General features: G+C 38.8%; 2 protein-coding genes across 3 annotated transcripts in view; one reads left to right on the top strand and one right to left on the bottom strand.

Annotated features, from left to right (window-relative positions):
• Positions 1-21,916, bottom strand: part of trhde (thyrotropin releasing hormone degrading enzyme) — a 150,570-nt gene that overhangs the window by 59,035 nt on the left and 69,619 nt on the right. The gene's annotated exons all lie outside the window — the stretch shown is intronic.
• Positions 2,920-21,907, top strand: LOC111611782. 2 transcript variants are annotated; one of them, XR_002754220.1, is made up of 4 exons: positions 2,920-3,396; positions 3,487-3,777; positions 18,008-18,073; positions 19,806-21,907. XR_002754220.1 is itself a non-coding variant. In XM_023349785.1 (3 exons), the coding sequence occupies exons 1-3, from the start codon at positions 2,944-2,946 to the stop codon at positions 6,742-6,744; spliced, it is 813 nt and encodes a 270-aa protein (XP_023205553.1). In that variant the 5' UTR covers positions 2,920-2,943; the 3' UTR covers positions 6,745-6,948. The 2 variants fall into 2 exon arrangements, 1 of the variants encoding a protein (XP_023205553.1); XM_023349785.1 differs by lacking the exons at positions 18,008-18,073; positions 19,806-21,907 and adding an exon at positions 6,676-6,948.

Genomic DNA, 21,916 nt, shown 5'->3' with positions numbered 1-21,916 from the left:
TACAATCAAACTAATTAAGAAAACTTCAATTTTAAAACGCAGGAGTTTAATATATGACAGAGAATTATGATTTGATATTTCTTTGGTATTATTTATATTTAATCAGATCAGAAACCCAGAACAGCTGATCACTGATTTTATCCCCCTCAGAAAAACAGAAATGAATCAAATCTGTGGTTAATGTCTGGATGTTAAGGATCTATGTACTTTTTGTTTCCTCATATTAAAACGATTTTTAAACATTTGGCTGCTGACTGAATAAATTTTCACTGTAAAACTGTATCCTGTTCAGGAAGCTCTTCAGATGAGAAGCAGCAGAGGGAAACGTTTCACTGGACAGTTTCAGGCTGGATGAATCTGTGATGATCTGCTACAAAACGTCAGTTTATGTTTATATGGTTATTAAACTCCCTGTTATTCTCATCTGCTCTGAAGAGTGTGGCATCTATTTGTTTCTAAACCCACTTTAGTGAAATCACCAGAGGGGCAGGTTGGGGCAAAGAGCTCAAACCAGCTTCATGAGTTTCTGTTGGTTTTTCATTCGTGAGGCTGCAGGTGAAATAGGAGCCATTTTCTCTTGTCTCTACAAGTAGGAGAACGACTGAAGAAATTCCAGGAATGTTTCCAAGAAACAGGTTACATGAGCGCAGGACGTCTTCTATTAAACTATTGTTTCTTTATTTACATTTCTTTCATTTAACATACTAATTATTATTATTGATCTTCGCTGTTTTTACTATCCCTTACAAAAAAATCCCATGAAATTCCCATTTTCCACATGCGACAAAGTATTTTGTTCATGTGATCCATGGTTTATTCAACATGGGATCACATATTTCTCACATGTGCCTTAGTTTATGTGCCTCTGGCATAACTTAAATAAATGTTAAGTTATGCCAGAGGCAAAAACTTCAACTTTAAGACAAGGCGACACTTATGTTTATGTGTTAATAGAAATATTTGATAATAATGTAAAGTATATAGTTAACTACAAAAATAACCAACTGGTGTGAAATAAAAGTTTAAAATGCTTTATAAAATAAATTAATACAAAATAAAGTGTTTAAGTCTGAGCTATTATATATTTATATAAATATATAATATAAAACACATATATTTTGTGTTATTTTCAAAATCTCGCGAGATGCTTTCAAGCCCAACCCCCACTCTAAAAGATTCTTCATTTCGCACCGTTGGACAGCTGAGGACGGTTAAAAATATATATATTTTTAAAAAAAAGCAGATAGTTGAGCACTTTCTTTCTCTTTTCATGGATAAAGTGAACTTGAAGAGTTGGCTTTGTTTCCCGAACAAAAGGTAAGAAATGTTTTACTTGTTTTGAATTCACACAGAAATATAAATCTGGAAAGTAATGTGTACTGATAGTGATGTACTGGTGAACTTTTCCTTAGTATTGAAGTCATGCTATGCTAGCTAAATGCTAGCTGAATGCTGGTCGATTTTACAGTTTGAAGACTTTATCTTGAGTCCTACAGCTCCCAAAACAAATTAGTGCGGATTTGATGGTTTGATGCTTCACTACTTAAACTTTACCTCGGCTATTTTTTTAATGGAGGGCCCAACAGACGGCAGCTGTTTTTTCAGTCAAAATTAAAGTTGAGGACCGTTATAACAAAACGGCCATTTCTCCCTCCATGTCTGGAGCGCATGCAGGTGTGTGAGCTGCTATTACGATGACGTTCCTCCAGTTGAAAAATATAAATTGACCTGTTACTGTTTTTAACACTGCGTGATTTTTCTTTTAATTGCTGAGAGAATCATAGTTTTATCAACTGAATGTTTTTTAGCCTGACAGGATAGTCACCAAACAACGTCACGTTATGCTGCTTTACTTAGCAGATCAGAGTCATTCTGGCCAATTACATACTGATGTAAAAGTAGGACTGTGCTGTGTGTGTGTGTGTGGATTCTAACCATCCTTGAAGACATTAAGGAGACCCAGATGGTTCACAGTTGAATGCTACAGTCTCTCCTGAAACAACGTGAAGGACCAGGCGCTGAGGTTTTACCTGAGGTTTTGTTTTCCCTCTCTGGACTGGCACTGATGGTATTAAACCCGTTTCTACACGTCTGGTTTCGACACGCTTGTTATCTGGGCCTAATTTTGGACAAATCTGTATGGTGTCATTCTCAGATGTTAAAAGTTGTTTCTGGTTCTCAACAGTTTCAAACAGTAGTAAATAAATTGTTATTTTGTGTACATATTTACTTGTCTTAGAAGTCTTGATTCATAGCTACAAGTTTACTTTAGTATGCAGTTATGTCTTAGAAAATTATATGAGATTGGCATGTGACCTCATATTCATCGTGAAAAGTGAATAATATGAAGAAATTGGACATTTTCCTGGTAAAAAAAAGGTGGTCCCATTATTTTATAATTGTATATATGTATGACATGTATATCACATATTTCCACATGCGTAAATGTGTGAATCACATGTGATTCCCATGTGATTTTACCACAAAACATTCCAAAATCACACATATACATGTGCTTTCACATGTGAACCACATCTTTCACACATCATTCACATGTAAAAAGTTGTGTGAACCACATGTGTGGTTTTCATGTAGTTACATGTGATTTTTATGGAATTTTTTTGTAAGGGATCAAACCTTACGGTAAATAACGAAAATGAACATTTGAAGACAACTTCCTCCATCTTGTCCCTGCACATCATGTAGGGCACAAGATGAAAGATATAAAGAAATAGGAGGTTCTTTGGTTGGGATGGGCGGTGCTTATTTTATACCTTAACAATGCTGCAGGATGTTAACCTGTTAAAGTTGACCAATCACAGCAGGTTGCTCCTTTTATGGTTGCAGTGACTCAGAGGGAGGTTCTTGTTCTGAAGATGTTTTGATTCATAAACTGCAGAATCTAGTGACCTGATCACAGTGTCAGAATCTACGGACTTTCAGATGATCAAGATGAAAAACTTCCTGGTTTCTCACTTTCCTCAGATTGCCACCTACACTACGATCATTGTGATTTTCACACACAATGTTTTGTTTGATAGAGAAGGGGCCTGCACCTGCCAGGATCAGAAAGTTCACTGCAATTTATACATCAGTATGCCGATTTTTATAATATTCCTTTTGTTACTTTGGAAGGACGAGGACTTCAATGGTACCTGGAGGGCGTGCTGCTGTATGAAGAAAAGGAGGATATGTAAAAAAATTTGCTATCTTGTTGTTCAGATGGTAAAAGCTTCTGTGATCAGTCTGCTGTGGGTCGTCTCTGTATTATTTGATGGAGATTGGTACGCTTGCTGTCAGAACCACCTGGATAAAGGAAAGGATCAGATTCCTTGCAAGACAAACAGAACCATAGAGGAACAAGCCATCGTTGATAACCTGAAAAATCAGTCAAAGGTGGGTTTTAAGATCACTATTTATGTACAGGATTGTAAAATATTCATTTTGGTTAGATTAGTAATAAACATGCTCTGCTCTTTGCTTCAGATTAATGGCCTGTATGTACTGCTGGGCCTCCTCCTCCTGATTTCCTGCTTCTCTTTACTAAAGTGGTGTGGCTGCTGCAGGAAATGTTACATGGATGGAGATGGACTTTATGAGCTGATCATAATAAAAGAAGAAGAAAATATTGTGAATCAGATTTTGAAAGAAAGAGCCAAAGAAGCTCTGAAAAAAAAGGTTGACGTAATACTGGATAGGAACGACAGGAACGAATATATGGACTGCTATGAACCTGCTCAAGAAGTGATCGATCAACTGTGGCCAGAAGGAAATCAGGTAACCATTAAACATCTGTAGCTTTTTTTTAAAACTAATCTGAGAACAAAAACCTCTCATTTCTAAGCAGATATTACAAAATGTTTTTATTCTCTGTTAAAGAGAATAAATTACTTCAAATCAGAGGAAACTTCAGTTCAACAAAATGATTTAGAATAGAGATTTTTTTTTTATCATCTGAATATCAGACATTTAAATTCACTGAGATCACTGATTCTTTAAAGAATCTGGCAAAACCCAGACAAAGATGTCATGGCTTTGTAAGCTGCTGATTGGTTAGTTCCCAACAGCTGAGCGTGTCAGTACCACTGGTTCCTGTTCTAGCTCTGCTCCGGCCCAGAGGTCGGTTCTGCTAGAAGAACCGCTCTGGAGATCTTGATCTCTGGGTTTCAGCAGCGATGGAGGAACCTGATGAGGAGCCTGAAGAGTCACTGATATCTTCCTCAGATGGATCCAGATTCTGGGACCCATCTGCAGCAGGAAGCAGCTTCACTTCCTCTTCCATGTGAATCTCTTTCCTTCCCACATCAGATTCTCCTTCTGGGCTTCAGAACAGATTTTCCCTGCTGTTTCAGTGAGCAGCAGAATGTAACAGCTTTATATCTCCATCATGACGCTGCAGTAAAGCTCAAGCTCCTTGGTCTGATGATGGTCTTTCTTCAGAGAATTATTTGTATGTCAGCCTGATATCAGTTCATTGCTCTGACTTTATTTATTGTCTGTTCCTGCGTACTCTCTGTCTGTGCTCTCGGCGGGTTGGTTGGTCAATGCAGATGTAGCAGGAATGTCCAGATGTGTTCGATGAGGTCTAGACCCTGATGAAGCTCCTTTACTTTACAACGCCCAGACATGTCAGTACCAGCCTTCACTTTATCATAATCTGGTTTTAGACCCTCAGAACAGACGAGCCGAAGCTCCAGGTTACTGCTTTATGAAAACAAACTATTTAAAACACCAAGCAGAAATTCACCTGGTGGCCCATCAGACCTGTAATACCGTCTATACTGTCAGAGCTTAGTGACAGTTTTAATAAATATGCAAAAAAACATTATAAGAGTTACGTCCTCTACATGTAATAAAAGAAATAATCCAGGCCATAAATGACATGCCGCCCCCTGAGATGAATGATCTCAGAACGATAATCAGCACCGCTACCTACCTCTGAGTTTAACTGGACCAGAACCAAGACAAAGTATTCCAGCAGAGAAGGATCTCATAACCAGAGAGCCTGGCTCCATTCATGCTACCACAACATGCTACCATAACATGCTACCCTTTCAGACACACCAGTTGTTCCAGTAACTTCAACCTGCTTTTCCCCAAAGAGCAAAGCCTGACAGAGAACAGAGCGGCCAAATCAATCCTGGACAAAGTTCATCTCTTCTAGAACGAATGAATATTCCAGAGCAGTTAATGAATTTAAACCACCAGCTCTGCTTCTGGTGAGCCGACCCCTACAGCAAACCCTATGGAGTGAAAATAGTGTCAAAAAGATTTGTGTGTGCGTAAAATGATTTGTGCGTGCGTAACAGGATTTGTAAACCTTAAAAATAAAATACATGTTGAAAAAGTACACACAAATCACCTGGTACGCACACACAAAACTGCAGTTACACACAAATCCGGTTACGAGTGCACAACTATTTTTGAGACTCATTTCACGCCTCGGTGGAAGCTCCAAGATTTGTGTGTAGATGGTGCGTTTACATGCTAGTAAAAGCTGGGACATCTGAGTTTTCTTCGGAACTGTTTCTTTTTTCCATAGTTCAATACGTATTTCTCTCTTTACTTGTCTCGTGGCTTAGACATATTTTTGTAAGAGAAAAATACATGTCATTACACCCACGTCTACTTTTTAATACTATAAGATTGTTTATATATGAATCCGTATTTGGGACCTATACAACTGTAATTACTTGGGTAAAAAATTCGACCACTAGGTGGTGGAAGTTTATTCCGCTCTGACTGGGAAAAGCCTTCATTCAAACTGAGAGAAGAAACAAGAGAATGGCGGGTCAGCCGAGTGATCGTGTTCGTGGTCTACCGTCCGAAGTAAGTGGATGTTAAAATTTGCACGTTTTACTGACCGTTATAATGCGTATTTTTTAGATTATTTCAGATTACGTTTTACGTTTCAAGTAGTTCGACCCAAAGTTCTCGCCCTTCTATGTTAGCAATAGCTCATGTCTACGTTAGCTAAGCTACTATTAGTCCTCGATTAGTATCGGTACAGTTTAAAACAGTATCTTCCTGGCCCATTACAGCTATGTCTACGTTTATCATCATGCTCAGCTATTTTTATGATGCCGACAGTAATCTAGGCTCAAAAATAGTTGTGCACTCGTAACCGGATTTGTGTGTAACTGCAGTTTTGTGTGTGCGTACCAGGTGATTTGTGTGTACTTTTTCAACATGTATTTTATTTTTAAGGTTTACAAATCCTGTTACGCACGCACAGATCTTTTTACGCACGCACAGATCTTTTTACGCACGCACAGATCTTTTTACGCACGCACAAATCCTGTTACGCACGCACAAATCATTTTACGCACGCACAAATCTTTTTGACACCATTTTCACTCCATAAAACACTGCCAGTCAAGATGCTGAATCACAAACCAGACAGCAGCACAAACTGATAGGATGGAAAGTCAGAGCACTGAAACATTGAAGTCATCTGTAAAGTTAGAGTTATGGAAACTTCTGAATTAATGAACAGATTCATGTTCCTGATTTAAGAGCAACAGAAACAGCTGATTGTTTTTAACTCTGAGAACCAGAATAATATCATTTATCATCTATTTATATTTTACTGACATCAAGAAAAAACTCAGCATCAGTTTGGTTTTCTGGTTTCTATGAAGTTTCTTCTAAATGATGTGATTTAATATTTTTCAGGTGGGACTTCCACAGAACAAGAGTTCCAGAGGAGGAACAGCACTTCATAAACCCTCAGCAACATGTTAAACTTTGGGGGGGTTTGTTTTCCTGACACCAGAAATCAATTTAAATTTGTAAAATATGGGAGTGTTGTGGTGGTGCCGAGGTTAAACACAGCCCACATATGGAGGCTTTAGTCCTAGACAGGGCCGCCGCAGGTTCGATTCCCAGCCTGGTGTCCTTTACCGCATGTCTTCTCCTTCTCTGATTACCTTCTTTCCTGTCAATTCACTACCAAATAAAGGCCATTAGAGCCACAAAAAAAATCAGTAAAATAAATAATTTTTAGTGTAAAAATATTAATTTCCAGGGCCAGACTGGATGTGATCTGAAAACAGATTTCTAAAACATGAATAATATTTCACATTTATGTACCACAGCTGATGGTTTATATGTTTTATTTTATATTACTATAATATATATCCTTTCATTTCTTAAATATTCTTTAAGTTTGCTGGCAGCATATTAGGCCAGATATAAAGTTAAAACCAGATAAAAGACATTAAATCAAATGAAACTTTTCCTGTTTTGGATAAATTAAGATTATTAAAATCATTTATATTTGTTAAATACTTGAATAATGAAAGAAATTATTTTTCATCTGTCTTTTAAAGCAGCTCTTTAATTGATGTTAACTGTCGGGATCATGTCAGCGTGACCTTTGACCTCCAGGTTATTGAAGAGTTTATAAATAATTCTGCAGCAACTGGAGCTTTTAAAGACTTACTTAGATAATTTTTTATGGAGATACTGGATGGAGTGGCTCGACCCTGTGACCTTTTGACCTCAGGCTGTGTTTCCACAGGTTGAAGAAAGGTTTGACCTGCTGCAGGACGCGCAGAGGGACACAGATCTGTCCTCACATGGACAGCTCTGTGTCCCTCATTGCTTTGGTTATAGAAATGATTTCAGTAACTCAGGGAAAGTTTCGTCTGATTTAATGAAATTATGATGATTTCTATCTGGTTTATCTGTAAATTCTTGTTTGGTGTTTATTGTGGCTTTAGGAGGGAAACATATCAATATTACAAACATTTATTCTAAATATTATAAATATTCAGTAAATTTTTAATTCAGTTTGTTAAACTGTTTATTACAGGATTAATTAAATGTGATCTGAATACGGTTGCAGAGTTTTGTTGTATTTTTTACGTTTATAAACATGAATCATTTACAGTAAAGTTTAATCTTTAATGTTTGCTTGTTGATTCTGATTAATAAAGAATAAAAATTATTGACTGAAGTTTGTTACTGCAGTTTGACTGATAGAAATATATAAGAAATATATATTTATAATATTTATAACAAACTGATGGACAACATCATAAATACGTGGTTATTCACCAAAAAAATCTGATTTTCTACTAAATTAAAGAATTTATTTCAGTAAATATCAGCAAAAATGAATGACTGACTCATCAGGTGTTTCTTTCCTCCAGCGCCCCCTGCTGACCCAGGAGTAAAGAAACTGGTTTCAAGTTTATAATTATTGGCCTAAAATGTACGAAGCTGAAGTTGGTTTCTGATTCCAGTTTGGGAAACGGCTAAAGGGCGATTCCGCCTAATGTTTCACTACCTTCTGCATCTTTAATCAACTCTAGTTAAAAACTACAACACCTAGATACTTTAAACTTGGACTGGATTATTCTGCTCTAATAGCTGAATATTTTCATCCATGTTTGGGATTTGTGAAACCTTTATCTGATTTGTGAAACTTCACCAAAGTTCAGATTAATATTCACACTCGTTCCATGAAGTTTTTTTCCAAATTCAAATTCAATTCTAATTCAAAACTACTTTATTAATCCCAAAGGGAAATTAAATGTTGATGTAACTCATTAATTCTTCAGAGTTATTGTAGATGGTGATGGCTGCTGGAAGGAAAAACCTCCTGTAGCAGTCTGTGTTGCACTGAATCTGAAGAAGCCTCTGACTCAAGACACTCTGCCTTCCCTAGAGTCTCATCAGAGTGAGTTTGTTGAAGCAGGTGTATGATGACATCATCAACTCCAATTCCACTAGAATGAAGCCAAACCCTAAATGTGAAAAACATGCAGTTTTACTCAGTAACGTAGGATTTACATCCTGATGAGGCTTGTAAGATTAATATTATATTAATCTGTGTAACATCTTTCACTTGGTGGTGGAATTACTAAAATATTGAACTTTATAGTCATATTTTATGGAATGAGTCTGTATATTTTGCTCAATGTTTGACTACAGTTGAAAACAATTTTCCCCCTCAAAATATGATTGACGATTGATTTGAATTTTGCCACGTTCTAAGAACGAATGATGCAGTCAGTCCAGGACGTGGAAACCCAGGAGAACAACGTAAAACCAGTTGGATTCTTTTTCTTTTCCAGTCTGTCAGCTTAACATTACATGCAGACCCGTTGCCATGGCAACCGTCAAGACAACAGCTCCAGGAATCAAAAGAGCAACAATTATGTTCAAGTTTATTAGGAATTAACATTAAAAACCCACTAGAAACTCCCACACAGACTACGCAGAAATACCAACATTCAGAGCATTAATCTCTTACAGTTTTATGTTTGTTGAATTTTCAGGCTTGATGTTTATTTTGCGATCATTAAGAAGTGATTGTCTGAATACTTGCAGTGGTTCATTAGCTAATTTAAACAGCTGCTCCACTGATAATCTGTCAATGTTTAGGTCGACTTATTTTTGTGTTAACTGAACCGAAACACCGAACCGCACAGCAAGACTAGCTACATGTTACGTTCATCAAAGTCAAGCTACAGCAGAGCTAACCTACTCCCCACTTTTTTATATCCATTCTTTTTTTATTAAAACTTATTACTGACCTGTGAAATCTGATTCCTTTGGACCTTGTTATCTTGCTCTAGTAGCGTTTTAAATTAATAGCAAAACATTGAGTTTCTTTTTCAGATTCTTTCTTTGATTGTGTCGTCTTCCCAACTAACGATATTCTTTACTCCATGCAAAGCATCAGGCCATGTGGCGCCCAGTAAGTCACATGATGTCCAATCAACTAGATCACTGACAGGACTTGATTTTTATGTTTTAGAAAGAATGTTAAATAGCAGTCGTCCACTGGCTGCTAATGCTTTGAACAGAGTTACTGTCTGCATATAGATGCAGGAACATAAAGGAAAATGGTGTAGGGAATATAGGAGGGGACTGACCCTTCAGGCCAAGGTTGGTGAGGAAATGTCCACCAGACCTTCAGGAAGTTACACCCAATATGTTCATTAATTCAAACCGAAACAGAGTTCACTTCAACCGAACCGAGACTGAGGTTTACAGTCGGGTCAGAGGTCAGAGAAGCTCACAGAATAAACGTTAAAATACTTCTGTGAGTTCATGAATCCTCAGGACCAGTGAAGGTTCATTCGTATTTGTGACGGCCATGTTGAGGACTAAGGCCTCCTTATCTGGGTTGGGTCATCACAGGACCCCAACTCTGCTGTAAGGGTTTAAACATTTCTCTAATTTCTTGTAAATAGTCTTGATCTTTTTATGTGTAAACATTCAGGCAAATCTTCTAATCATGAGATCTTTTGTCCCTGTTGCCTTTAGACTGGACGACACCTTGGCCTAGTTAAAGTTCATGAACTGGACTGCAGAATACTGCAGCGTTTTTACTCCAGTATCTCCTGTTTACTTGGACTGTTGCTCATATTTATTGTATGTTTTGTACTTCTGCTGGATTCCTGAATTTCCCTGATGTATATAAATAAATTCTCAGTTTTATTTATTCTTATATTTTTAGCTTCTAGTGAATCTGTTTCCATTTATGTCTCAAATTGCTGCTGGATTCCTGAATTTCCCCACTGAGGGACAGTAAAGGATGTTTCTACTTGGTTCTATTCTGTATTTGATCAAAATGCTAAATTTGTACCAACATCAGTGTGATTTTGTGAAATCCTTTCCTTAAAAACCTGATGAGAACAAATCTGTGTGTTCGACAAACCAATGACATGTTCTGGTTTAGTTCTATCCGTTCTTGTGTTGACGGACAGTGAGGCGGTTTGTTCAGACCCAATTCATTAGAGGTTGCTTTAATGTCTCCCTCTAATGGTTTCTCTCAGCGATTCCCCACTTCCTGATGTTCGACGGGCGCAGGGAAGCAAAACAAGTCACAGCCGAGGAACCTTTGATGCGCCACAACAAAGAGCAGAGCTCACCGAGTCTCTGTCTGTCTGAGCCGCCGGCTTCTGTCAATTAAAAGAAGAACCGGGAGGAAAATCAATTAGAGCAAAAACACTTTGAGCCCGGAGACAAAGCCAAACGGGGAAATGTACCGACTCATCTCATAAGCCACAGCCTATAGAAAATCAATCCTGGATGAATACTCCAGATACATTTCAATAAAACACAACAGACTCCATTTTTATTCACTCAGGATAATCAGCTATGATTACAGTGATGGAGGAACATCGTCTGCTTTGGCTGCCATCCCAACTGCTCCAATGTCTCCTCCTCTCTCATTCAGAAAGTTTTAAATGGACTTTAAAATGTATTTCTTGTTTTAGTGGTGGAGCTCCATTAATCTCTGTAATCTGTAACCAATCATGATTATTCAACAACCATACACCGACAAAAATAAGCAACATTTTCAATTCAAATATCATTTTTGCTGCTAAATTATTTAATAGCTGGACGTGTGAGTTTAACATCTAATTAATTGTTTTTAAACTGTTCAACCATCAGATTGAAGTAAATCGTTTCAGGAATCCTGATCATTCATGGAGCTTCGTTAGAAATGTGGACTGTGGATGCTAACATTAGCATTAGCAACCTGTTAGCATTGAATTACTATTTTAGGCTTGAACAACTTTGTTTAGCCCAACTTGAATACAACAGTCATCTTTTCCAGCGTCCAATCAGATCTATTTATGAAGCAGAAATAAATTCCCAGTGGGACCAGAGAAGCGGATTTGTCGCTAATCGCTGTTAGCAGATGTAGCTTGTGTGCCAGGTTTACGGGCGTACCAGAAACACGACACAAAGGTAATAATAAGAACATGAAGTAAATACTAAATCTATTCCAATATTTTGGAATGATGACATTTGAAGAGTAGAATGATTGTTTTTCTGTTTTAATAATGTAAAGCATAAAAACCTGCCCTTGTTGCTGAAATGTGCTGAACTAATAAACTTTGTTCCCCTGAGGGCTGGGAGCGGTCAATACGACTACCTGCAAATTATTAGGGCTCAAGGGATGGAGGCACTCTGGAAGCAGATTTAGATTTCCTCCTTTACAATAAACATGAAAGGTATTAAAGGATATAATATGTATTTTTTCTTTTATATATCAAAATAAAGCAATAACCTAAAAAATCCAGACTCAGTTACAGAACAAAGACAGCAACAAGATTCAACATTAAAGCATCCAGGTAACAAGTTATTTATCCTCCACCTGATTGATGCACAGCAAATTTCTGGCTGAAGTTCTGAGGATTTATTCACAAAGCCGTTTCTGCAGCAAACTGCAGAATGTTTCATTAGATGCGTTTCCCTTTAAGGTCAGTTTTTAGCAGCCAGAATATTCCTTTCTAGTGGGATTTATCCACCCACAAACATAAAAAGTAATGATTCCTTCCAGCTGTATTTTTATGTGAAGGGTTGTTAATCTGATTTTCTTACCGAGAGGAAAAGAAAGTTTTTTTTCACGTTTCTCTCATTGATTAATAAACACAATAAGCCCAGAGAGGCTTTTGAGTGTTTCATTTTCAGCCAGCCAGAACCAGAGTTCAACCTATCCTGCAGCTTTTTAAACTTTTTACACAAAAACCTAAAGCCAACATAAGCTGACGGTTTTGTGGTTCATTAGTTTTAGAGAGTAAATATATTTTTTCAGCTGTTTCACCTCTAGTAGAGCGTCTCTGAAACAAGCAAACATGAACTGTTAGATGGTGTTAGATGTTTGTTTGTGGTGTTGGTAATTAGACGCAGATATGAACTGAAATCAGCCACAGTAACAAATACAACTACGGCTGTAAGGATATTTACATTGATCAAAGCTTCAATGCTTTTCTTTTTACTAGACTCTACAGCTGAGTTTACAGCTTCATTGGAGAAAGAGAAACTACTGTATGTGTTGGTACTAATTTCATCCCTCAGACCATCGTAAAGGTAAATGTAGCTGAAATAACGGTACAGTTGCTGTATTTAACCGATGTGGGTGAAAGGAAAACCAGAATCCAGAGTGAAGAGAAGGACTGGTGCTTTACAGGAAGAGGATGGAACAATAAACCTGGGTTAACTCCAAATCATTTGAATCCTTTGAAACTGGACCCAGTTGGGTTTGGAATGGACCAAGCAGACCAACTGTGAGAACGTAGCAGAAAAATCATCATGTTGTTTCTGGAATAAGAGGGAAGAGTTGAGCTGGAGGCCAGGAGACGATGAGCCATCACTGCTGGACCCGCCAGCAGGACGACGACGTGGTTAAGGGTCCAAACGTCCGATGAACGTTGACCAGCACCTGAAGACATCGCCTCCTGGCCAAAAGCCACAGACATGTAGAGGTGACTGAAATGTGCGGCATCAACTAGTTGTATGCAGTAGATCCACCTTAAACAGAGCAGTTTGTTTCCACCGTTGGTCTGGGTCTGATTGTTTGGTCCCAGACCATAAACTCTGGTGCGAATACAGATCAACAACAGGAAATGTACGTCTTTTCATGTGCCACCATAGCTGGGCATTAATGGTAAACAAAAGCCCTTCAGTGTTGCTAACACTGCTACTGCATGTACTGGTTGGACTGGAATGGTACTGGAGCCTCCGTTTTCTGCTAGTGATGCTGCTGGCAGCATGTTGCAGGCCAACATTCCCTGATGCCGTACCAAAATTAGAAATATCACATCAAAACCTGCAATGAAAGAGCTGCTCTTGACATTAAAGATGGTATTTCAGTTTCAATAACAGAAAATCAACAAGCAGGACTTCCAAAGTCTGTTTTTTGGGTCTGCTCTGTCCTGTCTCCAATATTTCTGTCTAAAGGTAATAATAATCATCACCCATGTGGCTTTGCTTACAAATTATAGTCTGCTTGCAAACCATATCCGATTTTGGTCTGGCCCAAACAAGTGGACCAAAGGACATTCCTGGTGTGAACACAGCCTAAAGATGGACACTTCTGACTGAGGAACTTCGACTTTATAACCAAACTGAAGCTCCAGAGTCAGTCAGTACCTGCAGCTTCATTAAATCTTTTGGAAACATAAAATGTTTTCCTCCTACTCTGAGCCAGAACTTGGATGAAAATGTAAAAGGACTGGAGGATCTGCACCTAAAATTAAAACCTAATTTCCTCAGAGATATCAACAGATTTTTGTCAGTCTTCTGGAAACATTGCAAACTTCCAGGATCAGAACAGAAGGTCTGGAAGTTAAAGGTCAGAGGTGAAAACACACAGCAGCAGCAGAAACACAGACAGTAGAGGAGCGCGGAGCTTCAACGTGAGACAAATATGAAATAAAAGCAGAGGGGAGAGAGGGAGGAACAATCAAATGATTTATGGCTCCCTGTATTGTAATGAACTCTATGCAAACACTGACTGCAGCAATAAATTATCCACTTTGAGCCCAAACTCTGCAGAGGAGCAAATACAACTCGACAGCTGCTGTTCTCAGGAGGACGGAGTGGATTTCTGAGTGGGTTCAGCCAAAAGCAGATGTGACACAGCGTGATGAAGTGTTTCAACAACTGAACTGCTCTTTTTACAATAAACCGATTTATGTGGCTGAGTGGAACAAACAAAAGCCAGGATTCAAGCATCTGTGGGGAAAACCCACTGGTGGGGAACGCTTCCAGCTGAAGGTGAGTCCTGCTATTGTTTTCCAACCTGAACTGGTTCCGGTTCTGATTCTGCAGCCAGTGCTGGAGGTTAATACCAGCTTAAAAGCAAAACACAAAGTGATACTGAAACACCACCAGCCAGGCGTAGTGCATTTTAATCCAACTCCAGTTCATTTGCCTAGAAAATCGGTTCGGTTGGTGAAGTGTGAACGCTAATTGAACCAACAAACTGAACTCTGGTCCACTTACAAACCTCGGTTTTGGTTCAGTTGAAGTGAACTCTAGTGCAGCTTGAATACATATGTGAACTCCAAGCGGACTGGAGACCGCTCCAAAAGCAGGAAGTGGACTACATTGCAGGGCATTCTGGGTAAATACAACCAAAGCAAACACGCTAACTAGTGTCAGCGGGAGAAATGCCTCATGGACTTTGGCCAAGTTCCTACAGTCACTAAAATCTTTTTGTCTACATTTCGTGACGAAGGAAGATGTGCTCAGTGTCTTCTTGAGAGGTTTGTGTTTCGTTTCCTTCATGGTTCGAGGTGCAGCGCCCCCACAGGCGAGGAGGAGAATAGTTTTTTCAAAAGGTTTGGCTGGTTTGTGAAAGAGAAGCACAGCAGCTGAAAACGTAACAAATGTTGCAATTTTGGTCTCAATTTTAACTGAGTCCATCGGATGGAGTGAGTAAAAACAAATGCGCTGTGTTGGGAGAGCGAGTTAAACGGAGAGTCGGGGCAATGCATGGCCGCCTCGTACTCGATGTAGCCGTCTCGATTCCCAGCTCTGGGAGCTTTGCTGCATGTCTTCCTCCCTTCTTTCTTTATCCATTTTCTGTCTGAGCCGCTGCACTAACAGATACTAGTGCCTGAAAAACCTTCAAATAAAATTTTAAAAGGCGAGGTGCTGTATTCAGAGAGCATTTTTATTGTCAATTCTGGAGTTGATAAAGTCACGACGATCTTCTCCAGGTCACAACGGTTTGCAAAAGGCTAAAAGCTTTCGACAGTAAAAACTAGACCAAACTATAGAGGCGATTCTTTGTCAGATTTTAAGTTCTTGCAAAACATGAGCTCAGGGTTTTTTAGACAGTAGTCAGAACTGACAGCTTTGTTGTCCAATAAAATCCATAATTTTTTTCCATTAAAAAAAGCCACTATTTGATTGAAGAGATGGATTCAAAGAGAGAAAGTTTGGGATCACTACATCATAAATGTAATGGTAAATAAATCTGCAAATCAACTGCATAATAATGGAATATGACAATGAGTCGGGTTATGATTGATCCAAGTGGCAACACGTATAAGGAGAAAAGCAGAGGACCTAAAATGGAGCCTTGTGGAACCCCACACGAAAGAGGTGCAGTAGAAAAGGAGAAGCCATTAAGCAGAAAGAAAAAGTTTCAGTCCCAAATATCTGAACTGTTTAATGGAAACTGATTCACATCTCCTTGACCTTAAGTGAGGGTTGGGACAAAAATACACAAAATAATTCAAAAACCTGTTTTATCTCAGCTTCTTCCAGACCAAAATTAATACCCCAATGGTTGAAGAGAAGTTTCTCCATCTCAAACTCCACCTTTATAGAAAACCTGACTAACTTTCCAACCAATCAGGATCCTGTTTCGTTCCTGACGGCGCAGTGAGTGAACAAAAAGTGAGTAAGACCAGCATTCATTAGGGACGTTAATCAGTACAGTAACAGATATGTGTGTGTGTGTGTGTGTGTGTGTGTGTGTGTCGGCTGTGCTGTCAGCGCTCATGATCCCACACGGTGCTAATTCCTCCTGCATATGGCTGAATTAATGTGAAAGACAACGAGATCAACACATGAAGAGCAGAAATCTGTTCTCCTGAACTCCGTCTCCCTGTTGGTGGCTGTTTTAATTAGAAGAAAGCTGTCAGGAAGAACCAGAGTCTGATGAAAAAACAGTGATGCATTACTGCTGTGGTCCAGCAGGTAACGGAAGGAAGTTGGACCGCTGACCTCTTCATTAGACGTTTATAATAAACTCCTCAGAACCAAAGAAATACTGATTTTATTACTGATTACCCAACATTAGGCAACATTACACCTTTATCAGTTTGGTAGGTTGGATGTTTAGTTGGTGTCTGTGGGTTAGTTGGTTGGGGAGATGGACGGATTGAATGGGTTTGACAGCAGGTAGGAAGGTTGGTTGGTGTTTTTGATTATGCCTCTGTTGGTTAGTGGGCTGGAGAAATGTTGGTTGGATGGATGTGGGTCAGGCAGTGGGTTGGATGGTGTGCTTGATATATGATGGACTTATAGACGGATGGATGTTAGTGTAGCAGATGGATTTGGGTAGGTGGCTAGCTGGATGGATTTCGGGTTAGAAAGTGGTTTCGATGTTTAGTCGGCGTCTGTGTGTTGGTTGGTTGGATGGATGGTTGGATTTTTGGTTGACTGGTTGTTTGGATGCAGAATGGGTGAATGAATGAAAGAATGAATGAATGGTGGGTTGTTAGCATATTAATTAATTGGTTGGTTGGATGGTTGATGGGTGGAAGGTTTGGTTGGTTGAGTGGCTGGTGAGATGGATGGATGTTTATAGTGTTGGTTGGTTGCTTGGTGTGTTGGATGGTTCATTGTTTGGATGAGGAAAAAATGGTACACTGGAAGGATGTGGGTTGGTTGAACGGATGGATGGTGGGTTGGTTACCGTAGCAGATGGAACTGCTTGGGTGGTTGATTGGTTGGATGTTTAGTCAGTTTGTTTGTGGGATGGTGGATGAGATGGATGGATGATTGTTGGGATTTTTGGTTGGTTGGTTGGTTGGTTGGTTGGATGTGGATATTTGGGTGGATTACATGGTGGGTTAGTTAGTTGGCATTTTAAATAATAGTTGCTGGAAAGTGGGTTTGATGGGTTGATTGAATTAATGAATGGTGAGTTGGTTGGTTGGTTGGTTGGTTGGTTGGTTGGTTGGTTGGTTGGTTGGTTGGTTGACTGAATCCTGGGTTCAGATTTTTGTAAAATGTCTTTTCCAGCCTCCATTTTTACATTCCTGATTTGTCTCATTCCTGTATGTCTGTCTTGGTGGATGAGGCGAGCTCAGACTCGGAGAACTGATGTGTCAAACGTTTAATGAAATGGGACATCACTGCTTCACGGCCTTCACTTTAATCCAACTACAATTAAACTTGATGGATGACGTATCTGAATCCTTAACTACAGCTGTGTTGCAGTGCTTTACAGCTTTAAAACATGTCAGATAAGTATAAAAGCTGTTTGTGGCAGAATATATATTAGAATAAATTTACATGATGGGATTAAGACGTCATGGCGTGTTCAAATGTCACAGATGAAAAGATTTCTGCTTTTGAGCCTCTGGAAAACTCTTTAAATAAATGTCAGGCACTAAGAAAACCCTGAAAACTTTCTTTATGATTGATTTTCAGATTACAGGTAGGAACCAGACATTAAAAAATATTGGATTTTGATTTATTGGAGTTTATAAACAGCTCTGATGCCTTCTTTCAGGGAACTGGAGATGCAGATTTTGGGTCCTGCTTGCAGCGCCGTCGATGGAGGCCTCAGTGAGCAGAGGTAAATATCAGCTGTGTTTGTCTCATTATCTGAACTGACACTCTTAGCGCCTCCATCTGTGTTTGCTCCGGTTGATGAAGTGAAACAGCCACATGCCATCCATCTGTTCACCTGAGAGCTGCAGCAGCAGCAGCAGCAGCCATATGCATGCATGACCCTGTGAACTGCAGCAGAAGAAGTTCAGCAGTGTCACGCCGGGATTCATGATGGATATTGTACCACCACATGTGTCAGAATAGTATTTAACTATTACTAACAACATGCTGTTATATTTCAGCATAAATTAGTCCAGTATTGTTTTTTTATTTGCAGTAGAGCTCAAGTATACAATCTGGACTTGTCAGAAAATATGTGTTTCCATGGTAACATGGCTGCACTCAAGAGTAATATTTTGATGGAAGTGAACTTTCCTCAATTATTTGATTCTTTATTTTAAAAGATGAACAGTTTCAGGAGCAAACGAAGAGAAAAAGCTGTTTCTTCTTAACCAGCTTGTTCCTGCACCGTCTCAAGAGTTTGCTCATTCTCTTAGTTTCTTTTTTTATTTCCAGGTTTGAAGCTTTTAAACACAGTTATTCTCCCTGAGACACACACTCTTACTTCCAGACAGATCAGCTTTAAACAGAAATGATGCAAAGCAGAAAACATCCTCTGGGTGTTGAAAGTTATGATGATGAATAAAATGAATAAAAATACCACTTGAGATTAGTTTCTTATTGCACCAAAATAACTTTATGGATCTTAAACATTTCCTTTTTTTGACTATTAATGATTTATAATTTTAACCGTGGCAACAAGGTATCGCTTTTACAAAGGGAACAGCTAATTGGCGTCAAAAAAGCTGAAATAACCCCTGAACTTTGACCCCAAATCCCAGAGGAAGCGAGAAAGAAGAAGTTCAAACCATCTCTTCTAATGATTATAATAGCTAGGATCGAATCTCCTACTCCAACATCTCTCTAAATGAACAGAGATTTAAACAGGAGTGACAAAAGCAAATGCTATTGATTAGCAGTGCTAGCTACCAACTGATGGTGTCATCCAGTACATGTTGCTAGTTTGTTTCCATTAATCATATAATTGCCCAATTTGGTATTTTGAAAATTTGCTAATAGAAACATGTCAATCTAAAAAACAAATGTTTTTCAATAAAGATTTGATGCTCTGGATGAGATGGGGGTTTTTTAGCTGTATTGAAATTGTTTTATTTCGCAAAAAAGTGCAACGGAAACACTTTTTGATGACCAACAATCGGTTGTTACTACTGGAGGAAACCATGAAGAAGAAGACAACAGGAAGTGGTGTTAGCAGAAGGATGATGATGGCGCTGCATGATTTTAATGATTTATCACAGGAACAAAGAAAAATAATTGTCTCTTATTTAATGGAAACATTACTATTGCAAAATATTTTTTTTACATTAGCGGAATATTGACAAAGTACTATAAATCAGGATACTATTGAAAAGTTAATTTATTTTAGAAATTCAGTTCAAGTGAATCCCGTTTACAGACATGTTGGTTTCAAGGGTTTATTTCTGGTGATTCTGATGATTTAGACCAGCAGAAAAACTGTATTGATAACTTTATATAAAAGAAATTGAGATATGTTTTTGGATCTGATGTGGATAAAAGATGATGTTCTTCCACAGTCGCTTTCCCAAAAAGGCAGAAATACTTTGTTCCTTCGTTTTCCATGTTTTTTTAGCAGAACCTGGTGATTATCTCCACAGAGCCGTCTCTCCTCCGAGATAAACGTCCGCAGACAGAAGAGAAGAGCAAAGCTCCAGCAGATCATCATCACTCTCCTTCCTTCAAACAAGCCGCGCGGCTGAATATCAACAGCAGGAAGATGGAAGAAAGCAGAAGGAAAGTCCATCCAAACAAACACCGTCGGTGAGTTTGATGTGGAATGTCATGAAAAATTAATCTACTGTAGCTTCGCCCGCCCCGGCGCCTGATGCGTATTTCTGCGACACACACAGCAGCCTGAAGCTAGCGATCATCCCGACTCAGCAGAGAGAAATGCTGGCGTGAGGTCATTTCCTGCCGCTGTTTCAGTGGGAGCTGCAGAAACAGAAAGACTCCCACCGCAGGGTTTCATCTGCATCAACGCAGCGCCGCGCGCTAGCCTGATTATTAAACCACTGCAGGTGCAAACCGAGCTACCCAGCTTGAGACAAGCAGTTTGTTAGCTGACCTCTGACCCTCTGCTGCCACGCATGCTTGCAGCGCGCCGATGCACAAGAAAGATAAACTTGCGCTGTTTTTATTCGGCTGATTTTAAAACCTGGAAGCTCCGACAGGCTGAGGATCGTTTCAGCTTAAGCATCTTCTCAGCTCCAGGAAGTGAAGCTTCGCTGTTATTAGTCAGACAGAAGAAAAGCTCCCGGACGACCCAGAGGCCTCCAGCTTCAGCAAACCGCCATGAAACGGCTGAAGAGATTTAATTTACTACAACAGGATATTTATAGTCTAAAAAATGAACATGCAGAACCACAACAGTCATTAATCCTGCATAATGTTGGTAGAAGAACAATGTAGAGAAATATTTAAGAAAATAAACAGTTTGTCTGAAATCTCACCTTCCATTAGGAGTTAGGATGTTTTACCACCTGATTAATTTTAGACTCTTTAAGGCCTTAATTTTAGATACACAAATGTAAGACTTTTTAAGGCAGAGTGGACGCCTTGCTAATTATGGCACAGTTTGATCCCATTTCATTCCTCATTAAAACCTCATTTCATCTCATTTAATTGTCTCATTGCTTCCTATGTTCCTTAATCTGCCATTATGCTCTTATTTCATCCCAGTTATCCCTGTTAATCCTCACTATTCCTCTTTTTTCTTAATTCTTTCCCCTTTAATTAAATTTTATGTAAAGGTTATGCTTCCATGAACCGGTTGGGATATTTTATGGCCTATTCAAAACATGATCATTACACTTTTTGCACATCATCATTCTTACATAGTGACGTTTTGATCTGTTCAGTACAGCGGTAAAACCAGATGACCAAACCTGCTGGAACTCTGCTTGGGTTGCTAGGTAACTGGCAGAACTCCACTGGGGTTGCTAGGTAACAGAGCGGTGCCTGGTAACTCGTTACATTCCGGAGGTTTTTGAAACGCCTCAACTCCGAGTCAATCTAAGTTTTCTCTGGACTCACTTATAGATTTATTTATAGATAAACATATTTTGATGCACATGCTTGTTAGTGTTTTATTTTATTTATTTTATATTTAGGTCATATTCAAATTACTTACAATATCACACTAATGTATACGTTCTTTTATAAATTTTATATCGCTCATGGTTGGATTTGTATGAACTAATATTTGAAACTTTGGATGGAGTCAACAGATTCGTCATTTCCCTTTGGAGATCAATAAATTATCTTCTAATCAAATCCAAATACTTCATTGATCCCAAAAGGGATTAAATGTTATTGTAACTCATGAATTCAAATTATAGTAGATAACGCTGAAAACTATTAATTTCTACAATAATAGATTTATCAGAAAACAGTTGTGGCTGTTGGCAGCAAAGATTTCCAGCTTTATAAATAAATTTGACATTGACTGTTTTTCTAAGATCATCCTCCATGATTTTCTTCTATTATTTATTCTACTTTCCAGATACCAAAAAACATCAATATATTCCCAAAAACCGGCAGTGTGTTTTAAGTGGTTGGGCTGAAAAACAAAAGCTACATGATAAAATCTTTTGCCACTTTTTCTTTGTATTATTTCCCTGAGAACCGTTTGGAAGGTTCCAAGATGGCCGCTTGGTCCAGTACCAGCATCAACTGAGCCCAACCAGCCTACAGGGCAGCAACCCGGCCT

The sequence above is a fragment of the Xiphophorus maculatus genome, chromosome 17 (genome assembly GCF_002775205.1).
Source record: "Xiphophorus maculatus strain JP 163 A chromosome 17, X_maculatus-5.0-male, whole genome shotgun sequence".
Taxonomy (NCBI): domain Eukaryota; kingdom Metazoa; phylum Chordata; class Actinopteri; order Cyprinodontiformes; family Poeciliidae; genus Xiphophorus; species Xiphophorus maculatus.
Note: the sequence above shows the minus strand (reverse complement) of the source record. Positions and strands in the feature narration are given on the sequence as shown.